The sequence below is a fragment of the Paramormyrops kingsleyae genome, chromosome 5 (assembly GCF_048594095.1).
Source record: "Paramormyrops kingsleyae isolate MSU_618 chromosome 5, PKINGS_0.4, whole genome shotgun sequence".
NCBI lineage: Eukaryota > Metazoa > Chordata > Actinopteri > Osteoglossiformes > Mormyridae > Paramormyrops > Paramormyrops kingsleyae.
The window spans coordinates 12760434-12781067 of NC_132801.1; the positions used below are offsets into that span (position 1 = coordinate 12760434).

The 20634-nt window shown below is 43.4% G+C and overlaps 1 protein-coding gene and 1 long non-coding RNA gene across 5 annotated transcripts in view; one reads left to right on the plus strand and one right to left on the minus strand.

Moving 5' to 3' along the window:
* Positions 1-482: 482 nt before the first annotated feature.
* LOC111848216 (uncharacterized) lies at positions 483-5413 on the minus strand. Its single transcript, XR_002839250.2, has 2 exons — positions 5285-5413; positions 483-1231 (listed from the first exon to the last, which is right to left on the minus strand). It is a non-coding gene; the product is annotated as an uncharacterized lncRNA (long non-coding RNA).
* The window catches only part of LOC111848177 (inactive rhomboid protein 2), a 29100-nt gene continuing 13778 nt past the window's right edge, over positions 5313-20634 (plus strand). Inside the window, exons 1-11 of one of the 4 annotated variants that reach the window (XM_023819989.2) lie at positions 5313-5598; positions 14014-14147; positions 17466-17569; positions 18151-18331; positions 18490-18702; positions 18773-18901; positions 19154-19290; positions 19362-19577; positions 19663-19774; positions 20108-20182; positions 20336-20497. In XM_023819989.2, the coding sequence (XP_023675757.1) occupies positions 14031-14147; positions 17466-17569; positions 18151-18331; positions 18490-18702; positions 18773-18901; positions 19154-19290; positions 19362-19577; positions 19663-19774; positions 20108-20182; positions 20336-20497 (1446 nt within the window). In that variant the 5' untranslated portion in view covers positions 5313-5598; positions 14014-14030. Of the gene's footprint in view, positions 5599-8745; positions 8867-14010; positions 14148-17465; positions 17570-18150; positions 18332-18489; positions 18703-18772; positions 18902-19153; positions 19291-19361; positions 19578-19662; positions 19775-20107; positions 20183-20335; positions 20498-20634 lie in introns of those variants that run through there. The other 3 variants (XM_023819983.2, XM_023819996.2, XM_023820005.2) reach the window with 3 other exon arrangements.

Here is a 20634-nt window from a genome sequence, read left to right on the forward strand (position 1 = left end):
TGATGATATATTACATACAAAGTGTGTCGGTTAGAGTACAATATTTTTTTTATATTTTATACGACCTAATGTGTTAAACTCATAATGGTGTATTAAATTTGGCTTGGTGTTAGACCATTTTCTCATATAAAAGTTTTCCATTATAATAGTTTGTATAAATATACATACCTGCCATGACATCCCAAATGTTTTGGTAGTTTGTACTAAATGTTTATGGTGATTCCATATCAAATCACCCAGTCTGAGAAAATTTTCCCTGGTCACCCTCTCAGATTCCCATGAAAACAACTAGTTTTCACTACACAAAACTTGTAGAAAAATCCATAATATTAAGCCTGTATCACTAGTAGTATTGAAACCGCAGGCTTTTGAATTTTTTAATTCAAATAAAACACTAATATTGCATAGTTCAGTTTCAGAATTGACCTGATTCAATAAGAGCATATTTCCTCTTCATAAATTAATTCAAAATAATGAAAACATTTGTTTTTGAAGATAGACATTTTATTGTCTATTTTATTTTGATCATACATTTGATCTGTCATTCTTCACTGTACATTAATTACAAAGACACAATCACCAGAGATGAACCACTCAAAAGTAATGATTACGTCCCTTATTATTGTTAACTGTGTGACATTTGACTTTTTTATGATTTAAAACATATTCATAATATATTTGTGAATTATGTATATTTGTTTTCATTTACTTGTCGTTGGTTGTGATCTTCACTGAGTCAATGGAGGCTCTGATTGGGGCTCTTGAAAGACTGAGCGAGGAGTCTGAGTGTCTGGGATTGCGGGCGTCCTGGATAAAAACCAAGATCCAGGCCTTTAATGACTTCTTGGTCACAGCCATCAGTAGTGTGTCTGTCTGCGGGGAGAATATCAACCTCATCGAGAGATTCATTTTCCTCGGCAGCGGCATTCATGTCTGTGGTGACTCTTCCTATGAAGTCAGCAGATGGACTGGGAGAGCATGGGGGGTCATGAGGTCGCTGGAAAGGGGTGTGTGGTGCTCCCGATATCTTTCTAAGCATCATTGTATCATTGCTGAGGACCCAAGCAGCTGGACCAGGCCAAGGGGACGCCCATGTAACACCTGACTGCGGCAGATGGATGGCCACTTCCTGGGTGGGACTGGACCCTGTATCTGCCTGGGGGATTGCCGGCTGGAATCCCGAGGAGCGGCAACACGCTGCATCAGCGCATGCTCCCCAACCTGGCCTGACCTGGGCAGATGAGGGGGTTTGTTTAAAAGAAATTGAATATAGAAGAGGATATTTGTATTATTTTATTGTGCTATTTTCTGTCTCTTGAAATGTCAACTTTGCTTTGAGAATCTGGCACAAAAGTAGGATGGATTTACCTGATCCTGGAGAGCAAAACATGGAATTTCCAAATCAGGATAATTCTGATCCAGATTAAACTTTTTGAACAACTGAATGGATAAATAATCACAGCAAGAACAGCAAGAACTTTTTCTTTTCAGGACATAAATACTGTAAATAGTATTCAGATTCAAAGTGACAGCAGTCAATACTTTCATAGTGACAAGTCAGCATTTCACCAAATAGATTAATATTACAATGTGACGGATTTTTGGTGATACCATAATCTTATAGACAGTTTATTGTCATTGCATATTAATATACAACGAAATTCAGTTTGAAACAAACCGTTAAACTTTGCAGCTTAAAATGACCTAAATATCAAAGATAAAAATAAGGCCATGTAAGTAAAAACAGAGCTAGTAAAATGCGAATTGCAACACATTATTTAAAGTGCATATCAGTGATAAGTCCGTATCAATCACATCATAGTGCAACAACATGTCACATTTAAAAAGTCAGTAATAAATCAGTCAGAAATGCCACACCAGTAATACAAAGTATATATCAGTGCTTATAAAATCCATATCATTGACATCATGGAGTAACAATACGTCACGTCTTAGAAGTCCATGCCAGTGCTTATCCGCTTTCATTCTCCCAGTGAATCCATACATCATATCAGAGACGGACCATATCAGTGATTAAAATCCATTTCAATTATTAAAAGGAAACATAGAGCAACGCAGTACATCCGAACATCAGATCTCCGTATAGTCCGTACGAGGCATACCAGTGACCAAAAAAAGTCTGCTTTGCCCCTGGCCAATTGGATGACATGTTTAATATGAATGGTAGGTGGCCAATTAAGAGTTTAGTTTCTAGTTTATCATTTTGAAGAACTTTAGGTCATCAGTATTACAAAATACACAATGACTTTGAAATCTCTCAATAAGTGCTCTTCTAGTGGAGAGAATGTGATGCAGTGCCCTACAGCAGGGTTATTCAACTCACGGTCCTTGAGGTCCGAGCCCTGGTGATTTTCCAGCCTTCCTTCACCTGTGAGCCAGGTGTGAAGTCTCTGACCAATCAGAATCAGTAATTATTAAACGAACTATCTGGGAGAACTGAAAACAAGGCCTGGATTTGGAATCGAGGGCCAGAGTTGAATAGCCCTGCCCTAAGGCACAGGTATCAGACTCCAGTCCTGGAGGGCCGGAGCCCTGCACATTTTTGGGTTTCCCCTGGTTTAACACACCTGATTCAACTTCTTGTGCTAATTACCACATAGCTGTTGAGCTGAATCATTTGTGGTGGAACAGGGAAAGAACTAAGCTACACAGGGCTCCGGCCCCCCAGGACTGCAGTTCGACACCCCTGCTATAAGGTGTCCTTACAATAGTCTAAACCAGGGGTGTCGAACTGCAGTCCTGGGCGGCCGGTGGGGGTGAGAAGCTGTCCTAGTGGATGGCCCTCCAGTGGATAAAATATGATGCAGTGCTGTATAGGGTGTCCGGTCAAGTGTGAGAATGTGAGGAGCTGTCCTGATGGATGGCCCTCCAGTGGATAAAATGTGATGCAGTGCTGTATAGGGTGTCTGGTTGTGTGTGAGAATGTGAGGAGCTGTCCTGATGGATGGCCCTCCAGTGGATAAAATGTGATGCAGTGCTGTATAGGGTGTCTGGTTGTGTGTGAGAATGTGAGGAGCTGTCCTGATGGATGGCCCTCCAGTGGATAAAATATGATGCAGTGCTGTATAGGGTGTCCGGTCAAGTGTGAGAATGTGAGGAGCTGTCCTGATGGATGGCCCTCCAGTGGATAAAATATGATGCAGTGCTGTATAGGGTGTCCGGTCAAGTGTGAGAATGTGAGGAGCTGTCCTGATGGATGGCCCTCCAGTGGATAAAATATGATGCAGTGCTGTATAGGGTGTCCGGTCAAGTGTGAGAATGTGAGGAGCTGTCCTGATGGATGGCCCTCCAGTGGATAAAATATGATGCAGTGCTGTATAGGGTGTCCGGTCATGTGTGAGAATGTGAGGAGCTGTCCTAACGGATGGCCCTCCAGTGGATAAAATATGACGCAGTGCTATATAGGGTGTCCGGTCATGTGTGAGAATGTGAGGAGCTGTCCTGATGGATGGCCCTCCAGTGGATAAAATATGACGCAGTGCTGTATAGGGTGTCCGGTCATGTGTGAGAATGTGAGGAGCTGTCCTGATGGATGGCCCTCCAGTGGATAAAATATGACGCAGTGCTGTATAGGGTGTCCGGTCAAGTGTGAGAATGTGAGGAGCTGTCTGATGGATGGCCCTCCAGTTGATAAAAGGTTATGCAGTGCTATATAGGGTGTCCGGTCATGTGTGAGAATGTGAGGAGCTGTCCTGATGGATGGCCCTCCAGTGGATGAAATGCGATGCAGTGCTGTATAATGTGTACCTCCATGTGTGAGAATGTGAGGAGCTGTCCTAATGGATGGCCTTCCACCTTACAACTGGGTAACACAGTATTGTTTGATCTTGATCTCGCGTTTCTAGATGAGCACAAATTCAAAATTGCTGCTATATCAATGGTTTGAGACATTGCAGTTTACCTGTTATCCAATGGTGTAAAATGACTGGGTGGTTCAGTCGTATTTCCATTTACCTTGATTATAGAAACGGGCAGGGGGAAAACATATACATAGTGGTTTTCAAAGCAAAAGATGTCTTAGCCTCCTGTAAGTCACATGGATATATATGTATATGTGGTGTGTGTGTGTATAATATATATCTGCTTGATATGTTTTGACTTGGCCTTATGCTGATCTTTGTAGCTGTGGGAAGGTCACGTTTAAAATAGTGTTTTATCCTATTGATTGTCACTGTGTGACCGATAACTGTGACCTAAGAACAGTATTTCACCATGCATGGTGTATCTACTTGTGTGTGTGTGTGTTTGGGCACGAGGGTGGTCACACGCCATGCAGTTGGTGCCCTTTTTATTTTTTTGCCCCTGTCCTTCCAACAATCTGAGTCCGCCACTGCATAATGGGAAGACATTTGACTTGTGGTCAAGGGCAGCCAAATCTAACAGATTTAAGGTGCAAGTCATATTAAATCTGCCAGGTGGCGCTGTCATGTTAGACAAGTTTCATCAAATTTTGAAAATGGCTAATTTTATTATATGCGTTACAGGTAATTATATTTCACGGTTACCGTATGCATTGTGACGTTCCCGTATTAACTGCAATATTATTGTCTTTCAGCTTTAATCCTTAACGAGTGACTATTTCAAGAGAGGTTATTACCAATTCTGGTAGATCGTGAGGTTCTAAAATTAGATGCTTTAATTTGATCGATTAATATGAAACATAGCAAGAACAATAACATAAGAGCAACGTATATCTTACATACATTGATGACGAAACTAACGGGGCCTACCAACAGGAAATTCTTCTTCCACTATTACAAATAGCCCTGCCCAACAGTCACATTACTCAAGCACAAGTTAATTTCTTAATTCAAGAACCACGCCTGTGGAATCATATTTTGAGCATACTTAATATCCAACAGTTACAGGGTTGCCAACTTTGGTCAGCTGGCTGGCATTGGATTTTCGAGACAAGTCTATACACGCATTGACAACGATAGTTTTTTTTACCTTGCATGTAAGGTTTGCAAAGTACCCCAAAGCTTCTGATATAGCTCATTTTAGGTTTATAATGGAATAATATTGATTTGCCGTAAGATTTTCTGCGTTAGCTTTAGAGTTTGAAATGCCGGCAGTTACTCAACTGTGTTCTTCAGTTTTGTGGAAAAAAAAAAACGAAACTTGCCAAATCAAGAGAATGTGGAACATCCCATCGAGAGTAAACAGTTTTCCAAATAATTTAAACCAATAAAGACGACCAGAAACGATTCGTCGTGTCCTTTGATCATCGGCACATCTCAGCCGTCCCATTAAGTTTTCATACCTTCCCGGAACTCGCCACTCGCGCGTGCCGGGTATTCTGCTGGCGCTGTGACGTAACGAGGAGCGGCTCGAGACCTCCGGGAGTAGCGGAGTAGAAACGGACGCGATGGTTTCTGCGCTGAAATCGCCCTCGGGAGCCACAGGCGACGTGTGCTGAGCGGACCGCGGTTTCCCGTCCAGGCAGGCCGTAGCAAACCCCTCCTGTACAGCCGGAGCGCCGCTCCGAAAGGAAGTGAAAGCGCCCGAATTGGTGCTGCGCTGACTTCATTACAAAATACTTGGAAAATATAAGAGGTGGAGGATCCAATCTGGAAGGTAAGGAGCGAGATACGGGTGTTACGGTGTAGTTTCAGTTTAACAGTGAAACATAAAGACTATTATTGCAATAAAGGTTAATATAGTTACCTCAAACTATTAACTTAGAAATTATCAAGCGGTCTGCAGATCGGACAGGTTTTCTCAGTGATTAAAATCCTGAATGTTTTTTATGAATTTGAAGCGAAACGTGAAGAGTTTGCGGCTACTTGCTTGCGGTTCGCGTATCATAGGATTGTCCCTGGGTGATCCTTAGTTAGGGAGTAAACTTATTTGGAAAAGCTGAAGGCTTTAAACAGTGATCTAAGTGGGGGAAAGCAGGTACTGGTACTCCACTTGTTATTCAGTACCAGGAAATATTGGAGGTGACAGTGGTGTAAAGAGAAAAAGACAGATGTGCTGGTACTGCGTACCGGTGAGAACCGGGCACTTAAAGCGGTGGTTTTCCGCATAAACTTAATAGTATCTTAATCATCCATCAATTTTCTGTAACCGCTTGTCCGGTTCAGGATCACCTTTCACATCTGTACAGCACAGTCCACAGTATGAACTGTAATTTAAAAACTTTTGCAGATGTCCTTTATGTGCCAGCTACGTAGGGCTTTCGGAAACTTTGCGATATAACCAAACAAAACTTAAGAAAAAATGACATTAATAAAGATTAAAATACTTTGGTTGAACGTTAAAGCGTTTATTGAAAACGTACGCCTTTGCTTTTGAAATTGAATTTATTTGTTTTACTGTGGTACCGAATAATTTACTGACATACGAAATATTTCATACGATTACCGAATTTTTTCACATTCCGGTAGCCTGTGATATTATAGAACGGAATATTTCCTTCAGAAGACATGCGAATACTTAACTTAACGGCTCCTAACAAACAGGTGTTATGCCGAAAAAGGCATCCCTGCCTTAGAATGCATGCCGGTGTTCCGACGAGTTGAGCTTTTAAGGGTTTTTTGGGGGTCATGGGTTTTTTAGAGGTTAGGGTGTTTTGGGGGTTAGGGTTTTAGGGGGTTTTTGGGGGTTAGGGTTTTAGAGGTTTTTTGGGGTTTTTTTGGAGTTAGGGTTAGAGTTTTACGGGTTTTTGGGGGCTGTTGATTAGCACTACGGTAGCCTTACTCGACAAAGTAGCTCAACTCGTTTCAGATCAGCGACCAATCGGTCATTTAGAGACAGGCATGCATTCTACGGCAGGGATGCCTTTTTCGGCATAACACCTGTTATAATACAGCATTACCTAAAATTTTTAACTGAACGGAATAATTCCTGAATTCATTATATATGCGTCGGATATCATGTTAGTACTTGGTCGTTTTTTAATTTTTTGTTTTCTTACCAATCTTCTTCACATAGGATTTAATAATTTTTCCTGCGACGTCTTTCACTTTCAACTCGTGCTGTGTTTACCATCGTGGTGGAAATTAGTTTCAACCACAATACTTTATTTCGTTGCCCATAGCTGGTATGACCTACTTTGTGCTTTACTCATCAGTGTATTTTCTGGCAGACCACTCTCGCCATGAAAGGTTTTCCCCAAAAAACACGCATATTTCTTTAATATGTAAAATATCTTGATCTCGCGTTTCTAGATGAGCACAAATTCAAAATTGCTGCTATTTCAATGGTTTGAGACATTGCAGTATACCTGCTATCCAATGGTGTAAAATGACTGGGTGGTTCAGTCGTATTTCTATTTACATTGACTGTATAAATGGGCAGGAGGCAAACATACATACATATATATACAGTATATATGTTTGCCTCCTGCCCATTTATAGTGGTTTTCAAAGCAAAAGATCTCTTGGCCTCCTCTAAGTCACATGGATATATATGTATATGTGGTGTGTGTGTGTATAATATATATCTGCTTGATATGTTTTGACTTGTCCTTATGCTGATCTTTGTAGCTGTGGGAAGGTCACGTTTAAAATAGTGTTTTATCCTATCAACTGTCACTGTGTGACTGATAACTGTGACCTATACCTTTATGACTGTATAGCTTTATTGGTCTTCAATAGTAACCAACAAAGTGCTTGACAGCATCTGGTAATGCCACCCACTGTGAGTGCTATATCTGTCATTTCCTTTTTTCTATAACGAGGCTCTGACTGAAAGTACTAATTTATTATCATGTTTCCATGATAAAAACAATTGTTGCCATTCTTGGGTGCCAGCAGCTGGATTTTTTTCTGTTAGGCCACAGAAACACCTGCGTAAAAACCTAGAGGAAGAAGAAACTGTAGAAGGGGTGCCGCACACAGCTGGCGTCTGGGCCTTTCCCTTAAAAGTAACAGGGGCCGAGGGCGCGTACGGCAAACACATCGTACGCCCGAGTGCTGGTCTGTGCAGCCAAACATTAGTTTTGAAGGCATTTAATGTGTTGCTGAATCCAAAGCAGAAATATCAAATTCAGGACCTGACAGTCCAGCAATAATTCATTCTACCAGAACTTGTGAGCAGTTAACAGAATGAAATTAAGTAAATTGGGCCATAATTGCTCTTCTCGCTTAGAATAGAAGTGTGAAAACCTAGGTTTTATGTCGTCTTCAACCTCATAATCGTGATTAGTGATTATAATTTCTCAGTAACTATGCCTCACCAATCAATCTTTCATAATATTGGTGACACAAATACAAACATTTAATACAATGACCATGTTAGGCTTTTGATAAACAGTAAGATGATTCACCCATTAGAGGCTGTGCTTGCTTGCTGCCCTGTTCTTTGGCTCAAACATTTCCCGCTCGTACGTCTCCACGCGCCATGTCCCAACATGCCTGTTGGCTTTACTGCGCTAACACAGCTCCATATGTCAAGGTTCTTTATTTAATTATTTGGGATTATTAACTACTCATAAATGCTCTCAGATCTCTTTCACATAAAGTTGTTTTTTTTTGTTACACTTGGAAAGAGAATGGCAAAAGAATTTGACAGCTAAACCAAAAGAGTATATAGTGTTAGTATTAACCTGGATCACAAGCAACAAACTTGTACTAAATGCACGGGGGTGGGGGGTGGTGTTTGATACAAGCCCAAACATGCACTGAGCTGCATTTCAAATTCCCCATTGGTCATTTTTGTCCTCTTGCCTACCCATATGCAAATGCATGCTTTGTAGTAATGACTTTTGCACGGCGGCTGAAAGAAACGCCTTCCAGTGATCTCCTGCTGTGGCCCTGGGCAAGTTCAGTTCCTGTTTAGACGTTGCTGTGATGCTGTTTGGCCAATCAGCTGGCTGCAGGTGTGCTTGAATAGACACGAGGTAAAGTGCAGTGTATGAATGAGTATTGTGAGATGTGTCAAGTACTGAGTGAACTTCTAAGTCTTCTTAATATGACTATGGCTTTAAGAAGTAGCTCTGAAGAGCCTTAAATATATATACTTAATATACACACAACTTGCAAATGTCATTGTTTGGACATGTTTGTTCTCTTGCATGTTCTTTTTCTCCTATTTCCCCTCTAAGTTTCATCACGCATTCATCCTGCAAAGACAGTCTGCATTTTCTTTTCTTGTTTAATACATTTTGCATTTAGATAAAAGGGAAGGAAAACTGCAGAAATTGCATGACTTGGTTTATGAAGCAACACCTAAAGGAAATCATGCAATAGTAGCCTGTTTCTATTTTTATTGACTACACATCCGTTGGCTGTGTATTCAGTCGTGTGGTTATGGGTCAGCAGTGTCTTTGATAATGTAAAATGCATGGGGGAATAGCTAAATTGAGATGGAATTATGTAAAAGAACGGCTTCTGCAGTACTGGTTAAAGAAACAGGAAATGGGTAACTGAACAGTTGTCATTGCTGAACTAGTGACGCCCTGTTGTATGCTGAATTTTAAGGGCCATGGCGTACACAAGGGTTACCTTTTTGTTCACTCCATTTTGTTTCATTGTGATCAAATAAGAGACAAAACTTTCCAGTTAATGCACTGGTAAATTTATTTACAAAAGGGAGCTTCATCCATCCATCCATCCTTCCATCCATTTTCTTTAACCGCTTATCCTATGCAGGACTTCAGGAGACTTTAAACCATTGCGCCGGGGGGGGGGGGGGGGGTTCTAATTTTGAATACCAGTTAGTGACATTAATAACTGTATATAACTTTACAGGGCATTCATTAGTGTAGCAAAAAAATAAATGCAGACCCCACTGGGTTTTTGTTTTTGATTCTCAAATTTATAATGGTGTAAAGTTATTTTGTCTTAAGAACATTTAGGTATAGTGCCACCTAAATGCTTCCTTTGGTCTATCAAATCGTTTTATATCTTCTTTTTTTTATCCTAATATACACCAAGCTTCTCACACTAACAGGAACCTAACACTACAGACACTGCACTGAAACTTGTCTCCTCTTCCTCTTCTGTGGGCCCTAAGCAAGAAATTTATTAGATATGAATAATCAAAATGCTTACTTCTCCTGTTTTAGAATTAAATCTTTAGAATTAAAGACTATGTACATTTTCAGTAAATGAGGCCCTGTTGAGTGTGTTCTGCTTGTTTTAAACCACAGTATTAATAGCTTTTTTTGGTCCAACAATCGGATATAAAGGTCTCCATTCTCTGATGAGAATTATTACAATGCTCAATTATTCATATCAGCAGTGTCACAGCTGGTATCCTGTCCAGGCTGCACCTTAGCCCTGTGCAGCCTGGGCCGGGCTGCAGGCACCCAGAACCCTGACCAGGGTGAACATTTGAAAGATGGATTGGTGGATTGGTGGATGGATGGATGGATGGATGGCAGGCAGTGTCACTGTCTGGCTTCTTGGTCTTGCTTGCTGTCTTCACATTATGAGGAGAAGTCACTTCTGCAGAAGCAGATGCCCAGCACATATCGAGCATATCAGTGAACGTCTAAGCGAGTAAGATGCCAAAACCTAGAAAACTACATTCCTACCATTCCCGGCTGGATGCAGGAGTAAAGAATGGCTCTTCTATTGTATAACGTACCTGGGTAGTGCATTACCAGCCTATCGAAAGAAGCCTGATTTGGTCGGTTTCTTCTGTCCTGAAAGACGAGTGTCTGCTTTGAAGGGTGTCATGTCCACAGTCTGTGATGTGTAAACTCATTGCTGTGAGGATAATGGAGAGCTTGCCTCAACAGGAGCAGACAGTCTTAGGGCTTTGGGTGTGTCAAGTTAATATCGTGAACTCGGCATGAAGAGGATAAGCTGCTTTGTGTGGTGTTTCAGGTGTCAGCAAGTTAATAATATTGTAACATTCACCGATTTCAATGGCACTGAAAACTCAGTACAGCTTAACGCAACTTTATTGGTAAAACACACTCTGGGAGACTTACCAAGCTCTACTGCCCTGCTAGCACATTTACCAACAGCGTGTTTAACCTTTACCCCCATAAAAACAACTATTTACATGTATTGCACTGCTACAAGCATCAGAGAGACAAGAGAAATACAGCAAAACATGAAAATAAGTGTCTGATATGTGTACCTGCGCTAATGAATGTTATCCTTTATATTCCTAGCATGCTTTTCTCTAACCAGCAAGTTACAGCCATATAGCGAAAGGATCACTGCAATATGATTGGTTAAAAAGCGTGTCTAAAAGGTGGCAGACTGTGGGATTTACTATAATGGGAAAGGTGTGTGACGGGCCTTCTCAGGACACATGGTGGCAGCAAATAACAGGCTTGGATGTGGCTCTTCCACCTTCCAGTGGAATTCCAGTGTACGGATAAGAACAGTGACACGTCTCAATGTTTTCATTATGCTTGCCAGTGAAATGAGGTTAAGGCCCCCTTTTGCAGACGATCGTTAAAAATATAATATCGGAATCTGGGATCAGTGTCATGGGTAAATGTCAAGGCCAGCACAATCACCATGGTGATTTAGATAATTTGACAAACCGGAAATGGTAAAAGATTTTAATATTGGTGGATTTCTGCTTTTTACTGTTCTGCTTGCCGGTTAGCATGTAGAATAAAGCAGGAATAAGTCTAGTCTACTCCTTGAACACAGTCTTTTATCTGCTGACGGTGATGTGGGAAACCCCACCATGTTCTCAGAACTGTTAAAAATCCCTTCGATTTGGTTATAATGAATGCAGGCACCCAAGTTCCTGTGAAAAATCCAACCATTGCATTGCAACTATTACGCCATTTTCAGACTTTCCCAATAGCTTATTTTTTAAGCTATTGGTCATGCTAATCATTTAATATACCTAATGACAATATAGGGTATTTTTTTTTGTTTTGACCAATTTGGTAAGAATTTTCTTTTTCAGACCATGAACTAGTAACTCAAAGATCAACCATATTTGGATAATATGACTGCCATTTTCTGGTAGCTAATAGGTGGCTGTATAAGAAGACATTTTGAATTTGAGGTTGGTTTTTCTGTATTCCATTACAGGAAAGTTATCACGTAAACCCTGAAGAATAATGCATATTGGTTAGACTGTGGCTAAGATGGTCATTTATATTTCCATACTTGTGACTCCATTAGGCTGTGAACTCGTAAGAGCCCCTGAAATTCTATTATATGGAAGTCCCTCTGGAGAATATTGCTGCCCCCCACCCTCACCAATGACTTATTTTCCGCCAGGCAGATGGACTTTGACTTTGCTGGTGTCATCTTTCCCCAGGTCGGGCATTTCAAAAGCTGTAAGGAAGACCTCTCATTGATCTGTAACAGCTTTGATGATAGCTGGGAAACCTAGAGTGCTTAATGGATCCTGGAGCAGGAGAACCGTTCTGCCTGTTTTATTTGTTAGCTTAAAAAGTTGGGCAGTTATGACTCAAGCTACTCAACTGGTAGAGACGTACCTGGGAACGATCTAATGAATCATTAGAGCTTGTAGACAGAAGATTAGGTAGGCTGATTCCATTTGTGGTTTTATTGCAAACGTTTGCAGTGAGGTGACAGCGATTACAGTCCCACTGCCCACTTCTGACACAGATGCTAGCTACTTAGTTTTGCCAGAAAGAATTTGTCTTTTTTATAATGTTGACTTTAAAGTCTTGAAGGTATATTATTGTCGCAACAGCACTTTCCAAGCATGACAGCTGTGTGTTTGTAACGTGTTATGTGCCTCACTTTGGATGACAGCGTTTGCTAAATAAAGGTAAATGTTCCGTTTGGATGTGGTAACGCCGGGTGTCTGTTTGCAGGTGTGATGTTGAGCACGCTCTTCGCGGTAGCATTGATGCTAAGGCGTTGCTGTTCTACCGAGCAGTACTGGATCCATGGGCCATGTTTATGCCACTTCTGGGTTATAAGCTGTACGCTGACGGAACACTTATATTATAATCTGTGCAGAATTTGCCTAACACTTACCAGGCTTTTCCCCCATTTTCTGAAGTTGTGAAGGTGTATGGTTCGGTAAAGCGTCCGTCTGAGTCATGCAGCTGTCACTGGTCCCTCCTCAGTGACTCTGATGGATGTTTAACCGCAAAAATCCAAAATGGCTCCATAATTGATGTGGCTGTAATAATGAGAGGAGTATTCGGTTTCCTCAAACCCAAAGCACATGAGGCGGATGGGTGATTAACCGTGGGCTGCATTCAAATTGACTTTCCCAGGAATAAGTAAAGTCAGTCAGTATTATTATATCGGCTCATTTTTAACCATTGGCTGATGGTTACAATTGTTACCGATTAGTTGGCTGATAATCAGCGCATCTCTACTTATGTTAGATTGAACATGAAGAACAAATACAGCATGATGGAAATATTTTTCCCCTGCATCATTTTGGATTTATTATAGTTATGTTGATTTTACTTATTTCTTTATTTGGATGAGTTACATGACTCACATGACTTTAAATATCTGCCTATAAGTACACAATATGCCACACATTATTTTTCATTAGTACATTACAAAAGAAACTCGCACTCCTTAATAGTAAAATTAGATTTTTAGGAACAATGTCTGATGTGCACCCTTACAAATGGGCTTTAGAACTGTTATTTTATTCTCTGTTTTGCAGCCCATTAATAATTCTTTGATATTTTTGTGGAGCGTCATGTAGTTATATTGTGTTATCTGTTAGACTTCTAGAGAGAACAAGGTTTTGCACAGTGTGTTTGGAAGAACATAAACTGTTTCATTTCCTGCCTCATGAGAACCTCAAAGAAGTGTGTATCGAAGGCCTTTTAGATGCCTTTTAGCAATACCTCACTTTTCTGTATTTCTACAGATTTTCAGCGCATTGTTTCAGCATATTTCCTTTGAGCGGTTGCCTCTGATTTTGTTTGTGTTTTACTGTAAGCAGAGAGTAGATTTTCACCCTCTGAAAGTTTGAAGATATCAAGGATGAGTACCTTTCCATAGTGTTAGAAAAGTCACTGGCAATTTTAAGCATTTGCCGTCCTTTTTATAATGAAACACGAGTGATTATGGCTTAAGTGGCATAAATTCCACTGAGACTGCTCTCTCTCTTCAGCAGACGGTGGGTGCTGCAGGATGGCATCACATGGGTACAGCCACTCTAACACCCGTCTGCAGAGCAAGAAACCACCCAGCCTGAAGATCGCCATCCCACCTCCGGATGTCAACCACGGGGCCGACTCTGCCTGCCAGGTGTGCTGTGCCATCTGCTCACGACTCCTCCGACCCCAGCACGCCATCTTGGCCATATCTCCATAGTACACCACCCAATAGTGTTTCCCACGTGTCCTCACTGTGCTCGCTGGGAGAGCTAATGGTCAGGGGCTAGAATAGGGCTGCTTTTCCACTGCACCAAGTCCTTGGTAATTTCCCTTTCCCATTGATTTGCGGTCAGACACCACGACCAAAAGTACAAATCCAGCTGGGGTACTTTTTCGGTACTTTTGGGGCTGAACTTCCAAATGTGTTTATTGTCAATCTGGTTCCCCAAATAAACCGCCTCACGAACACAAAATACATTCTAAGTCAATCATCTAGAAAAAGCATAGTTATGGATTCAAAAATCAATAAAGTAAAAATAAAGCTATAATAACTGATGCATGGACAAATTAAGAGCTTTAATGGTGATCTGGTCAGAGTAACAGATTCAGTGATGTATGACTTGATAAAAAGGGTTTTCTATAATAGGGCTGCATGATATTGGAACATTTTCAAATGTCAGTATTTTTTGCAATAAATACTACGATATAACACGAAAAAGTAAATTGATTTCTGAGAAATTTATTTTTAAATAAATCTAGGAATGACTTGAACAGCAAGGATGAATATGATTATGATTGGCTCAGAGAGCACAAGCTGAGCTCATGCAAAAGCAGCAACGGTAAACTTTAAAAAACATATACTAGATAATCTCGCAAAGGAACATTAAAATTGCAAAGCTTGTTATGTTTTGTTTCCTATGACGGGTTAAAAATGTTTTCCAAAACTTAAATCCCTGCCTGTACTTTGGACAGTAAGAAAAAGCCTGATCTCAACCCAATGGTCATAGCGACTATCATGGTCATAGCGATGTGAGAATTGCATATGCATAACATGTGATGTTGGTAGTAATATCACGCATCATCCGGCCCTATTCTATGGCCATTTTTTAAATTCAGTACAAAATACCCCCACTTTGTGCTGTGATGATGTCATTTAGCATCAGTAGAAGTTTTTATAGGTAAAATCAATATAAGTAGTACCATACTTTTTGAAGTACCAAGAGTATGGCATCTGGTGCAGTGGACAAGTGTGCTAAGGCTATTTTATAGTGTCCCTTAAGGCTGATTCATACTTCTATGTTGAACCAATGCTATAGGGAGCTGCGTACCCTAGCCTGAGGCGTACCTCCCCAGAAACGCACTACAGGCATCAGGCTACAGCGTAGATTCTGTTTACTTTACCTGTGTCAGGCCTGCCAGGCCACTCCTGCAGCAGTATATTTGACACCTTATTTCCTTTGTGGGCGTAAATAAACGTCCATATAGCACCGAAAAGCTGCCGCTTGGCCAAATGTTTCCATTGTCATCTAAAGCTCTGGTGATTATGCACAATGCAATTTCGATATACCCTATTTGGTAACCAAATCTAGTCATGTGCCTAAAATATTAATAAGATGGATGTTGTGATGTCCATAAGTTAATAATCCGTATAAATTCGCCGTATTAAATTCGGTACATGCCACTTCTTTGGTAAATCATGGAACCGATAAGCACTGACTTGGCCGTGAAGAAAGGGACAACAAACTAATGATTACTAATGATATAGGTGCATTACTTATCTGCTTAGCAAATTGTGGGCATAAGTAAACTTCCATATAGTACCAAAAAGTCAGCATCCGGACAAATGTTTCGGTCGTCATCTAAAGCCCTGGTGATTATTGCGCATGCGCCATATGCATGTCTTGCAGCCCCAGTAATGAGCTGGATCAGACTAACCAACCATCGTATCCTCCTTTATGCCTAGTGACTACAAACAAAACAAGAGATCTTCAGCAGTTAGCTCTGTTTTTCCATGACACAGTGAGGTTAACCTTCAGTGAGTTGGGTAGTTTCTAGTGCCAGCTGCCTCCTCAACGTACTCATCCTGATTAAGGATGGAATAAGGTGACATCACACACCTCCTTGTGTAAGAGCGGTCAAGAGCCACCAAATGTCACAGCTGGGCGCTACTCTGAGAGAGGGCACCACCTCCTGGCTCGAAGCAGTAAGACATTTTGTTTGCCTGAATGCATTGTATTAAATGTCATTCAAACTGACCTTTAGAATTTAACCCTTAATTTTAACACGGTTGTTTGGCTGACTTGAGGCTAAATCAACAAACATGCTGCTGTTTAAAGTCCCCCCCCCAATCGTTTTTTTTTTTTTTTTTTTTTTTTATTGTTTTTTTTGTTTGTTCATTTAAATATTGATTGGGGTATTTTGAAAGTTTCAAAATTGCATACGACTTGTTGGGTTGCAGTGTTGAGGTTCAGCAGGGTATGAAGTGCATTATGGACAAGATCCTTAAGCTCTAACTGAAAAACAAAAACCAAAGTGGCTGGACCCACTGGCTCGACAACGGTGTGAAGGCTCTGCACCTGACCAGGAGCAAACTGCCTCCCAACTCCACCTCGCTGATCCTGTATGGCTTTAATGTGTAATCCATCCAGTGGGGGGCACTTGGGTTCAGTTTACTGATGTGTCTGAGCTAGGGATGTAACGGTGTACAAAATCCATGGTTCAGTACAAACCTCGGTTTTGGCGTCACAGTTCGGTGTAATTTTGGGTTAGCAGGAAAAATTGAATTTGTTATGAAATTATATATCATGAAAACTGCAAACGCCATTAGGAGCAGCTGTAAACCAAATACAGTGTGTCCTAGGAGATGCTTATTTGTACACTTTAATTTATTCAACATTTATTTTTACAATCCAAAATATAACATTATAAGTCATAGTGAATTAAATCCCATCTAAATCATGTGTTCTCTTCTACCGAGTATGGTTACATATAGCAATGCATCGATTAAATACATCTATAGATGTATTTAATGTGTAGCCTGGTCTGAATTTCCTGACCGAAGTGCCTTACATGCCACTAGGAAACTTTCTGCTTTGCTCCAGTGCCGCACACTCGGATGGGTTTGTCTCCGATGAATCAGCATGTTGGATGTCTTTCTTCCAACATATTGGAGTTTGGCATAACAGCCAACTGAGAGTCTAGGTCTCATCTGCTTTTTCTCCAAAATGGTCCCAAACTGCCATTATTTGTAACCAACTCGGCGAACTCGCATGTGGACATAAGTATTATGCCACAGTCTGCTAGAATCACCAGGTAACAATGCCGAGGTCTGAATTCCTTCTATGTGGGCAAAAAGTACCCCGGGCTGTTTGATTGGCCTTGGCCTTGTTTCCTACCATTCTTCTTGGTTTCTCACCATCAACTGGCCTTGTTTGTGTCACTGAAGGTTTTTTTTTTCTCCTCTGTCTAGCCCTTGAGCTCTGACCTGGGTGTCCAGTCTGAAGATGGCACGGTGGTGGGGGGCAGGAGGCCGGCCTTTGAGAGGCAGACCTCCCTCTCCCAGAGCATCCGCAGGTGAGCAGCTGCTCTTCCCCTTGGAGAGATGCTGATGAGATATTTACAGCTAAGGACACCTAATTAATATACACTGAATACCACTTCTCCAGCTGATTTTTCCCCAAGCTTTTATAAGTAATATAATATGCAGTGACACTGGAATGATTGCTTAAATTGCGTGTGTTTGTGTGTGAAGGGTACCTTGTCGCTCTGTTTTTAAGAGCATTTTAACTGTACAGTCATTTCAGCCATCAAATGAGTTGAAATGAGCCCTGCGGACAGCTGATAATGACTGATATTGGATTTCTGAGGGGTGGGGTGGAATGGGGGGGGGCTGGGTGGCACCGCCTGCTGCGTCGGGGCCTCTCAGTGCTGATCCCCCAGACCCTTGACCCAGATCTCACAGACTGTCTCTAACGGGGATGTGTGAGCTGCCCTGGGAGATGGATCATCTCCAGGGTATTTCATCACTGGAGATCAGCAGAACAAAATTAGGACAGAAACTGGAAAGCTTTAGGTAGGCAGAACTCGTATAGGGTGAGTGATGTGTGTGCAGAGTTGCTGACATGTCCCGGGATGGGGGGGGGGTGACCTTGCAGGGGCACGGCGCAGTGGTTCGGTGTCGGGGACGACTGCGAGAGCAAGCACATGCAGTGGCGGCGCAAGAGCATGCAGCACTGCAGCCAGCGGTACGGCAGACTGAAGGCGCAGTACCGCGAGCAGGAGGCACCCAGCCTGGACCAGGGCCTGGAGTCGCCGGGGGCCTACAGAATGCCCAAGGTGTGTGTGGGGCGGGGGGGGGGGGCATCCTGGGGGGCCTAGATGGATGGATGGATGGATGGATGGAGGGTGGGAATAACTTGAATGGGTTATGAACTCAGGTAGGCAGAACTCGTATATGGAGAGTGATGTCTCTTATGTTCCATGGCCCCTTTAAGATAGTGGACCCTCTGGCCCGGGGTCGGCCTTTCCGCTACCCCGATGAGCCGGACCGGCCGCGGACGCCTCACATGACCCCCATACCGCTGACCCCGGGCATGAGCTCGCTCTGCTCCTTCTCCAGCCAGCGCTCCGGCTACGCCCGCATGCCGCGCCGCAAACGGGAATCCGTGGCCCGTATGAGCATCCGCGCCGCCTCCAACCTTCTCAAGGTGGGTCCCTTTCCGGCAGCCACGCGGCCTCCTGGGGCCACAGGACTGACAGCCTTGCCACTCACCGCAGGGTCGCCCCGTGATGCTGAGCTCCCAGGCCGGCCGCACCATCCCCCGCCGCAGCTTCGCCCAGCACAGCTGGCTGGAAGAGGACACCGTGGACACGGCCGATACCTCAGACTCCGTGTTCTTCAGCAAGGCAAGCGCCCCCACTGGCCACGCCCACACTGGACTCCACCCCTTCCTGACCCCATAGCTTTAATCTCTGCCAGCCACACAGATGTCAGCTGGCTATTTTTACGCTGCACCCAGTATCTACTGATCATGTGAAGAGATCAGGTGTTCCTTCTGTGACTTCCATGAGCTTTAGACTGTCAGGGAGTCGTGTGTGGAGTACAGCTGCCTTCTGTAACCTGTTTCCCTTCCCTAATCCCCCCCCTTGGGGAAGCAGGTCGACGCCCATTACGAGGCGTACTCCATACCCGATGATGTGTTCGAGTCCCCGCCTCTGTCGGCAACCTGCAGCAGCCACCAGCAGCCACACTTCGAGGAACCAGCACTCAAGGAGGCGGAGCCTTCTGTAAAATTGTGAGTCCCCGCCCCGCTGACCTCATTGTGCCTGGCGTATCCCTTGCCCCTCACCTTTGCGTCTCCCCCAGGCCCCTGTCGATCAAGAAGGACCTGGGCCCGCGGCTGCCCGGAGAGCCCCGCCCCCAGCGTGGCCAGCGCATCGCATCACGTGTCAAGCACTTCGCCTTCGACCGGCACAAGCGGCAGTACGGCATGGGTGTGGTGGGCAAGTGGCTGAACCGGCATTACCGGCGCAGCATCAGCAGCCAGGTGCAGAAGCAGCTGGACGACTTCCACAGTCACAGGTGGGCGGGCTGCAGCTGCTGGGTCTCTCACACGCTTACGGAGCCGGTTCATCACCGTGTCCCTGGCTCTTCCCGCCTCAAACAGGCCATACTTCACCTACTGGATCACGTGCGTGCACGTCGTCATCACCCTCCTGGCCGTCGGCACCTACGGCTTCGCCCCCGTCGGCTTCGCCCAGCATTCGACCACTCAGCTGGTGAGTTCCCCTCACCCCCAAGTGGCCAATTGAGGTACAACGGGCATAGTGTGCTCTTATCCGATTGGCTGAGAATAGTCACCGGGGTGGTTTACAGGAAATGCTTCTTAGAAACACATAGCTCAATGGCGCCATCGCTCTGCCGGCCCCGGGATCAGAATGTGCTAACCAGCAGAGCCATACCGTCTCACGGAAAGCTCATGGGTTGTGGTTTTGGTACCCAACAGTTTGCTGTGGTTTATAACCTGTTCAGCACCTTTGCCATTACATTGTTGTATTTCCGAATGACCTGCATCTCCTGTGCTGAGTCACCATCGCTGTGGCCTCTCTCAGGTGCTCCGAAACAAGGGTGTCTACGAGAGCGTGAAATATACCCAGCAGGAGAACTTCTGGATCGGGCCCAGCTCAGTGAGTGACTGCGCTCGTACCTGCTGGTTGCCGACAGCAGCCCCATGTCCTCAGTCGGCCTTTGCTCCCCTTGCTTATGCTGGTCTTCTGACCTCGTCATCTGACAGTGCTTTAGTTAGCTGTTGTTGGCAGTCTGCTCCCTCTGTCTCCTAGGAAGATCTCATCCACCTCGGGGCGAAGTTCTCCCCCTGCATTCGACAGGATGAGCAGATTTCCAAGCTCATCCAGCAAGCCAAGGACTTGGAGAGGGAATCAGGCTGCTGTGTGCAGAATGACAACTCCGGCTGTGTACAGACACTGAGAACAGACTGCTCGGTACGCAACACATCTTACAGACAAATTTCCCATGAATGGCTCACATGGTCTGAGGGCACTAAGTCCAGGACTGTGTCCAGCCTTGTGGGTTGACAGGTTTGTAGTTATGAGGAAAAACCTTGAAAAATCACCGTCAT